This window comes from Chelon labrosus, assembly GCF_963514085.1.
Source record: "Chelon labrosus genome assembly, chromosome: 6".
In the NCBI taxonomy this organism is placed as follows: domain Eukaryota; kingdom Metazoa; phylum Chordata; class Actinopteri; order Mugiliformes; family Mugilidae; genus Chelon; species Chelon labrosus.
In genome coordinates, this window is record NC_140342.1 from 21,917,612 (window position 1) to 21,927,047 (window position 9,436).

The 9,436-nt window shown below is 40.9% G+C and overlaps 1 protein-coding gene across 1 annotated transcript; it reads left to right on the forward strand.

Annotated features, from left to right (window-relative positions):
* Positions 1–1,628: 1,628 nt before the first annotated feature.
* On the forward strand, positions 1,629–8,351 carry LOC311489999 (protein lifeguard 1). Its single transcript, XM_084547331.1, has 5 exons — positions 1,629–1,954; positions 4,900–5,100; positions 6,352–6,480; positions 6,779–6,922; positions 8,129–8,351. Exons 1-5 carry the CDS (start codon positions 1,742–1,744, stop codon positions 8,264–8,266), a joined length of 825 nt encoding a protein of 274 aa, XP_084403457.1. The 5' UTR covers positions 1,629–1,741; the 3' UTR covers positions 8,267–8,351.
* The last annotated feature ends 1,085 nt before the right edge of the window (positions 8,352–9,436 follow it).

Genomic DNA, 9,436 nt, shown 5'->3' on the forward strand with positions numbered 1-9,436 from the left:
GAAACAGTTTCATGTAAACGCAAAGAGAACATGCAGAGAGACGAGTGAACAATCCCACCTCTCATCAAGACACTGTAATAAGATAAGATAAGATAAGATAAGATAAGACTTTATTCATCCCCGTGGGGAAATAAGGGCGTTACAGCGACAGGAAACAACAGTGCAAGATGCAGAAGATACAAAAAAAAAAAAATAGAATATAATAAGAATAGAGTACGACAGACAAATATGTTATGTACAAAAAATATTTACATATTGCATCAGAGAGATTCACAGTGTCTGGTCTGAGTTGAAACAGCCCATTGGGATTGAGGAGTTAAACTGTTAAAGGAGGATAAATATAAATATGTTGACATACATGAATATCATGAATAAAAAAACAACAACAAACAACAACAAACTCCAAATTACCACGTATTTGCAAATAGAAGGTGTGAGATGGTGGTTATATATACTGTACACTGTGCATAAGTCCTGAAAAGAAGCTCAGCAGCTCAGCAGCAGAAGAGTCAGGAAATGCTGATGTTGAAGAGTCTGGCTGCTGAGGGGACAAAAGACCTCCGGAAGCGTTCCTTCTTGCACTGTGGGTGCAGCAGTCTTTGGCTGAAAGAGCTTCCTAAAGTACCAACTGTCTCATACAGGGGATGAGAGGGGTTGTTCCTGATGTTGGACAGTTTAGCCAACATCCTCCTCTCCCCCACCTGCTCCACTGAATCCAGAGGACAGCCCAGGATGGAGCTGGCCCTCTTGATCAGTTTGTCCAGTCTGTTCCTGTCCCTCTCTGTGACTCCACCACACCAGCAAACCACAGCGTAAAAGGTTGCTGATGCAACCACAGTGTCATAAAAGGACTGAACTGAGGCTGAACTGAGACTGAACTAAGATTGAACTGTCGCTTTGTTTCACTTTCAGTTTTAACTCAGTTATTTATTTATTTTTAAAAAGAGGCTGCAGATTTGAACATTTTCAGATAAAAAGTTGATTTTCATTCCACTGCGCTCGAGTCTGGATGATCAGATTTTACTGTGGAGTGTGTAAAACCAAAAGTTTAGTCCCTCGACCCTTTTCATGTCCTCTTATCTAGTTACGATGCAACGGTGGAGTTTTCATCACTGCAAGGCTGGATTTTTTTTAAGTTGTCAGGAAGTGAAACTCTACACCACAGGTTGATAGACATCCTCTGCAGCCTTCTCCTCTCACAGAACTCTGCAGTGTTGGACATCTGTCAACAAATCCAGCAGAAGAGGTAGGAAGAGCTTTCGCTTTATACTCTACTTCAGAACTAAACTCTTGCGAATCAGTGGAAATGTCTTGTTTAGCTTGAGATGCTCAGGAATGATTTAGAATCCTTCTGTTCACTCAAATATATCTTATTCGTCATCAGACTTATCAGATGGATAAGTGGATTTTTGATGTATATGACTTTTTTTTATAAAAATACATAAAGACAAATTAAATATAATTTAAGGCACAAGACAAGAATCTGAATCAACGTAAAAAGTTGAGCTACTGATAAACACCATCAAACCACAGGGGGCACTGACTTGTGACTTAAAGTTTGGACATCTGAAGAATCACGCTGTCGCTTTCTCCTAATCGGCGATGATTTAACAGCAGTGACTGTTTCTAATAAGTGTATCACTAGTTTAATGATTCTTTGTTGTTTATACAAACCACAATCTAACCACTCCTGCTCTCTGTGCTTTTTTTTCCCCCTCCTCTCGCAGAGGCTAATTTTCATATGTTCCTTATTTGTCGTAATCTTTCAGTTTCATCCAGAATGTCGGACCCAGCGGACGCCCTCGCATCCACACAGGCCCAGGACGCCTCCAGCTCCAGTGTGTCCTCACCACCGTCACCACCCCAGTACATCAACCCAGAAGAGGCGTCAGACCCAACTGAACTTGTATCTTCTGTAGATGACAGGATAGTGAGGAGAGCGTTCATTAGAAAGGTTTGTACTGCTTGTTTGGGAGACATTTCTGGTTGTTTTACCTCCTCAGGAGACTAAAGATGATTAAAATAATCAATTTAGGAAGGAAATGATACTCATGGACATGCGCAAGATATGAACAGAAGCCTTAAGTTGACACAGACACAAGTCAGAAGACATGAATTCACCAGATTCAAGTTTTGGTTAAAGGGGAATTACCGTTTTTTAGAATCGGAAAAATATTCAGCCATGTTGGAAAAAAATAGCAGTAACAAATTACAGGTAAACAAGCCGACCGTCGCGGGGTTTGCACGGCACTCAGAGATGACATCATCCAGATCAGAGGTTGGTAGGTCAATCTACAGACCCCAGATGATGATGACAGGTAACACCGGACTCAACGGGGAATAGCACTAGCTATAACAAAATATTGGTTAAATGAACAAGTTTGGCATCAGATAATGCGTTATTTAGCGCCTGCGTTTTGGTGCCCCATTCACTCCCACTATATGGATAGGCTATACACGGCACTCCACTGGAGCTAGATATCAACCGAACGACTCGAAATGACACCAAAGTTATATGGGTGAGTAAACGATCATATTTTATGCCAGTAATAAGGTCCAGGTTGTAAAAAACGGTAATTCCCCTGTAAGTTTTCACTCGTATTCTGACTGCTTGAGATGATTTCTTAGTTTTTGGATGTCCTTTTATCTGTCAAAAACAACCCAAACAGTCATAATACGATTCCAAACTTGACCCAAACTTGCAAACGTTAATGTGAACATGTCCTTTTTCCGTCTTAAATCAATTTATTTCCACTATGCTCAACTGATAATTCAGTTTCATGTGATGTCCAGGTGTTAAAGGTGACTTATAGGTGGTTTGGACTTCTGCAAATACAAATTAACTCAAAAGACGTGTATTTGCTACAGAAATGTACCTATGCACTGCGGGTTAGGGTTAGAGTTAGCGCAGACCACAAGAGCTGCAATTGGTCTGCTTGGTAGTAGCATGTTTCCACTTCAGCATTTTTCGCATTTGGTGTAGGTGTTTTTACAGACCGAGCCACACTGACGAGCGCGCAAGTATAAATGGCTCGCACCGGTGCATGAGTCTTTAGACTGATGGTAGGAGGAACGTACTGCACAAATAATAGGAACTGGTAGAGGAGGACTCAAAAGCATGACTCAGGAATCAGGTGGTGGACTGTAAGTCTTCACTTCAAAAAGCAGGCAAAGACAAAGTCCAAAAATCACAAGGAATAAAAAAAAAAACACAACCACAATGCACACTAGGAAGAGACTGGGACATTACTGACATGATGTACAAAGACAAACTGGCAAAGTGGGAGAGAAACACGGAGACTAAATACAGAGGGAACAATGAGGCACAGGTGAGGCGCATCAGGGCGGGGCTAACAATCAGGGATGGCAACCACATGGGGGGAAGTGAAGACATCTGAAACGACTGAGAGTTGGTGACTTACAAAATAAAACAGGAAATGCCCAAAACACAGAAGCAGTTAAGCATGACCAGGTGCCGCAGAGCTGGATGTGACACTAAACATTTGGTTTATTCAGTGCAACGGGCAAATTGTTCTCGACCAAGTCTCAATTCCAGTTTTTTAAACAAACTAAATGAGTCTATAATTTTTGTATGAACCCCGTAGCTAACTGAGGAAGTAACTGTGTTTTTTTCATTATACGGTATTGGCAGCAATGACCTCAGTCCAGTTGTGTCCTCACATTGTAGAGTCTTATGGCCTGAGGGACAAACGACCTCCTCAATCTGTCTGTAGAGCAGGACAGAGACAGCAGCCTGTCACTGAACAAGCTTCTCTGCCTGACTCTGGTGTAGTGTAGAGGGCGGTGGACATTGTTTATGATGGACCAGAGTTTGTTCAAGGTCCTTGCATCTTCCACCGATGTCAGGGACTCCAGCTCTGCCCCTTTATCAGTTTGTCCAGCCGTGAGGTGTCCTCCTTCTTAGTGCTTCCTCCCCTGGACACCACAGCGTAGAAGAGGACACTAGCAACGACAGTCTGGTAGAACATGTCCAGCAGATTCTGGCAGATGTTAGACAACCTTCGTTTTGCTGTTGTTGTCACGGCAGCTGTTGTTGTTGTTGCCTCAGTGAAAAAATAAATAGAAATTCTGACCATTTGGGATGCTTTCTTTCCAAATGGTCATGATATGATGGCAAACTTGACCCACACTTGTAAATGTTAATGTGAACTTAAGCCACATGTCTACAGGCATTTCATCCTTCTTAAATTCATTCATTTCCACTATGGTCCATTGGTAATTCAGTTTCATGTGGTGTCCAGGTGATAAAGGCGACTTAGACTGATGGGACGCGGGATGTACTGCACAAATAATACACTAAAGATTTAGTTTATTCAGAGCAACAGGAACATCGTTCTCCACCACGTCATAATTAAACTAACTAAATGACTCCATCATCTTTCCATGATACTTGTAGGTTGACGAGGAAGAAACTGATAGTTTTTCTCGGAAAAACATTACTCCTACCTGGTCTGACACAAGTTAGAAGCCAGATTCACAAGTTTTCACTCATATTATGACCTCTCGGGATAGTTTCTTTGTGTTTCGATTTTTTATTTAGCTGTCAAAAGCATCCAAAACGGCCATGATACGATTGCAAACTTGACCCAAACTTGTAAACATTGTGTTGGTGGGCACAATTTAATGTGGTGTCCAGGTGTTGAAGGTGATTTAGACTGATAATACACTAAAGATTTAGTTTATTCAAAGCAACAGGAACCCTAACTAACTAACTCTGCAATCCTTCTATGAACCTTGCAGCTAACTGAGGAGCTAACCGATGTTTTTTTCTATGCACACATGAGTCAGTTAGTATTTATTTTTTCTTTGCCGCAAACTTTCCCAGTTCAGCCCACGCAGTGATAAATCTATTCACTTCTTTCATCTCTTCCCGTGCAGGTATTCAGCATCGTGACCATCCAGCTGCTGTTCACCTTCAGCGTGGTGTGCGTGTTCACCTTCTCCAGCGTGGTCAAAAAAGCGGTGCAGACCCACCTGTGGGTCTACCTCAGCTCCTACATCATCTTCGCCGTGGTCGCCATCTCCCTCCAGTGCTTCAGTTCGTTCAGCCGGCGTCACCCCTGGAACATCGTGGGACTGGTGGGTGACAAATGCACGAGCATGAAGCTCAGATATAAGATACAAGATGGGGTTGTCGTTTATTCGTCCCACAGTGGGGGAGGGGGCCGGTTTAAGGACGGTAGCGGTAGTTTGTGTTGTGACTGTGCCACAGATCTATAGTTTAAAGGAGACAAAATGTTGACACATCTTTGAAGGAGAAGTGAAACATATTTTGTTGCTGCCGCAGTCGAAAATCTACAAAATGACCCAAGCCTTTAGTGAATCAACTTTGCTTTACTATTCATCTAAAATGTTCTCGTTCTCACAGATTCACCATCAGTTGTTGAGGTTTTGCTGTGATGTAAACAGGGTTGGGTCAGATTACTTTGAAATGTAATCCATTACTGACTACAAATTACATGGCAATTTTTGTAATCAGTAACGTAATCAGCTGGATTACCAAAAACATGTAACGTAATCTGATTACTTTTAGATTACTTCAATAAATATGCACCTTAAGTAAAAGACACCGTCACAGAATTGATCAATGAATTCTCTTTTTATTTTTCTCTTTATTATTTCATTACAGCTAAGAAAACTTTTTGCTCTCAGTAAAGCATTCCTTTGTGAATGAACTAAAAACTGTATTAACTAAAAACTTTAGATTTATTACTAAGTACTTTCTTTACTCTGAACATATCCGTTTTTCAGACCATATCCTCATATCAACCTGTTAAACTCTTTTCTCACATCATACTGAATGTTTACAACTAAAAACATTCCTAAAACATTTTTCTATCTTTTCTCATATTTCTCTTTCTGAACATTTCTCATAACATATCCACAACATGTCTTTCAAAATCTCAAAATAAGTCTGTAAATAAGTCTGTAAACATATCATAGAACAAAAGTGAACATGTTCTTTTTACAACATATTAGGATTTTTTTCATGCCCAGGCTGTCATAAACAAGTTGCATTGTTTGCATGATAAAATGTAATCAGGTAATCCCCAACAATGTAACTGTAATCTGATTACACAATTTTTGTATTGTAATCTGGGCTGATTATAGTTACTTGATTTTTGTAATCTGATTACGTAATCCAGATTACATGTAATCCATTACTACCCAACCCTGGACGTAAACTTGGCTTTGCCAGGAAGTGAACCGCAAAAAAACAAAACAAAGAAAAACCCACATCCGCACCTGAATGTGCTTTTATCTGAGGCTGTGTGACACAGACTCTAAATAAAGGTGATGTTTAATGCCCTGAATGTTGTGTGTTTACAGGCCATCGTCACCCTGAGCATGTCGTACATGGTCGGGACAGTCGCCTCCTACCACAACACCGCCGCCGTGGCCATCACTATGGGAGTAACAATTGCCATCTCTCTGGCAATCATTGCTTTCTCAGCACAGGTTAGACAACCAGGCTGAGCTCTACTTCAAAGAGTGTGTGTCTGTGTCAGACTGCATCCTGCTGGGGATGGCTGCTGCCATCAAGGAGTGTCATTGCTATGGGGTGGGGGTGCCTGGTCTGGTCTAGGTGGGTGCTACATGTCTAAGTAACATCCACATGAATGAATGCCAGGTCCAGAAGTTTCCCAGCAACTGAGATATGGGTATTACACAGGATGAAGTAAATAGATGATGTTTCCTGAGATACAGACAGAATATTGTATAATGAAACCAACTAACGTCTCTGTGCTATCTGCAGACTCGTTATGATTTCACCATTTGTAACGGCGTTCTGCTGATCCTGGCCGTGGACCTGATCATGTTCGGCTTCTTCTGCACCTTCCTGTACTCCTACATTGCTGACGTCGGCTACGGATGTCTGGGAGCTCTGCTCTTCTCTCTGGTAAGGGAACAAGGACACATCGTTCTGGTTATGGATGTGTCTCGTAAAGTGCTTCAGATAAAATTAGCACACGTTAGGCGTCTCATAGAAACACCTGTTTTGCGAGTGCAAGTGGATCTTTTAAACACCTTGGAGGGGATAAAGTAGGTTGAACCCAGGTTGATAATAATATTAATCTTTTTTTAAAAAAAAAGGTATTTGCCAGATGTTTGGATGTTTCCATCAAGATGAAAGCTCATGGGTGGATCCTAGAACACGAAGATAAACCTAAGGCAACCGGACTTGTTTTGAGTTTTCTCTAAGACATTTCACCATCATCTTCAGTTCTTAATGGCCGGTGGAGAGTTAAGGGTTTTACTAGGAACACCTGCGGGTGGTGCACACCTGAAGCTCACATGACTAGAGTCCGTTTACGACCTGATCTAGAGCGTGAGGTGCAAAAAATATCAATAAAACCAGGACTGATGAAAAATCTTTGGCTCATTTACAAAGAGAATCATTTTAGAGATATTAAGGTCGCATGTATGGATCACATGGATGGATTCACTAGCTAAAAATGGCAAATTAATATCCACACATGTCTCGATTGGTTCAATTAAGACCACATGCCTAATATTGTTTACTCTCTGCCACCTGTTACGATCCGGCTCGAGGGCAGCATCGTAAAGTGAAGGTAAACGAGGAGTTATACCAAAAATAAAAGGTTTATTTTATTTGTAAAAGGCCAAAAAGCAGACGAAAGGTGGCGCTTTCTTAGGCCTTTTGAGCCATGCTTCTTTTATTCCGCGTGTGGCTGATTAGGACAGTTAAATCCGTGAGCCACCCAAAGACACAAGGGCACGGACCTGCCGGGGTATGGACTCTATTGTAGGAGCTTTCAGCCGTAGACAGGGGTCAGTGTGGACATACAAAACAAACTGTGATCCACTGTGTGACTCTGACCATCTGCATCAGTGAGTCTGGTCTCGTTATCTGCATCTAACATCAACTTTGAGGACTAAACGTTCAACATGCTGCCTGACATACCCCACCCACTTGCAGGTTTCCATATATATATATATATATATATATATATATATATATATTGTTCTTATTTCCTACTGTGACGTGAACATAAAATGTCTTTTATTACAACATGTAATGAATTACTAGCGTCAGTCTGGAGCTTATTTCTCACCCAGTCCCAACTCTTCTTCTCTGTCCCAGTTCCTGGTGATCGACTGTCAGCTCGTATTGGGGAAAGGTAGTTACGCCGTGAGTGAAGAAGATTACATCAACGCTGCTCTCAACATCTACCTGGACATAATCCTCATCTTCCTCTACCTGCTGGGTGGGAGGAAGTGAAACTGCACACACAGACACACACACACTCCAAGTTGTGAAAGAGAATGTCCTTTATTGTTATTCGTATGTATATAATCTTACAGCGTCGTGTTTTATGTCTTTGTCTGTTACACATGAATAAAAAGAATAAAACTGTTTTTTTTGTTTTTTCATTATAACCCAAATATTTGATTTACTGAAACTAATTTCTAGTTTTTGACACATTTCATCACATCTAAAGAAGTCTAAAGATCCACATCCAGAAGGCCCAAAATGAAATTCATGTTCACAAACACAGCTTTTATTGATATGAGGACGTCATCTTCATATTTTCTTCATATCACCCAAAATATATCAAGCAGTAGTACCACTTTAATTCCTGTTATTTACTCAGTTCAGCTCTGACGTCCCATCTCCAACACCAAAACCAGCTAACGGTGCATGAAGACCAATATTATCTGTGATTCTGAGAGAGGAGATCCCCCAGATATCACACCACCATGTTGTTTTCTCAGCTCCTTCGCCGTTTTAAGTAGTTAAACCGGATCCGCAGCAGGTACTTCATACGAACCTGGGCAGGATCGTAAACGACACCATATTCAATTCAGTCAAAGCTTCCGATAAATACTGAGGAGTCACAGACGTTTTTATACCTTTTCATCTGTGTTTCTGTGTTTCATCCGGTCTGTGAACACCATGTCATATATTCCGTCTACTTTCACAAAACTCTCCTGGTGCTCCCACTTGTTCTTGGTCTTCTCCAAAAACCTTTGGCTTCTAGCTCTCACTTCTTCTTGAAGACCTTATTGTTCTTCAGCAGATCTCCACCACTGTATTTGAGCTCGCTTCGACCCTTTCTTATCAGCAGGTTCAGTTTTAGAGAAAGAGCTTTATTGTATACATTTCTCACATAAGTACAAAGCTTTAAATATATTAAATATGAATAAAATCACCTCTGCCCCATCTCATCCACACACTGTAAACCTTGGAGTCGTCGTCTTCTAGCAGCTGAATCAGGTAATATTTGTTTGTTGTTGTTTTCCTTAATGTTTGTCTGTGAAACAAAACAGAAAGTGTTCACTGTAAGTCTAAAAGAGAAATGTTAGCTTTGAAACGTTCACTTAAGTTTTTATTTTATTAGTAAAAGAAAGACTCTAAAGAAAGAGTCCATGAGCTGCATCATTATCTATG

Excerpts from the sequence above, each read along its gene's own strand:
- LOC311489999 (XM_084547331.1), top strand. The coding sequence starts at position 1,742 with ATGTTCCTTATTTGTCGTAATCTTTCAGTTTCATCCAGAATGTCGGAC. Across the intron at positions 5,101-6,351 it reads CCTGGAACATCGTGGGACTG|GCCATCGTCACCCTGAGCAT; the intron begins GTGGGTGACAAA and ends GTGTGTTTACAG. Across the intron at positions 6,481-6,778 it reads TCATTGCTTTCTCAGCACAG|ACTCGTTATGATTTCACCAT; the intron begins GTTAGACAACCA and ends TGCTATCTGCAG.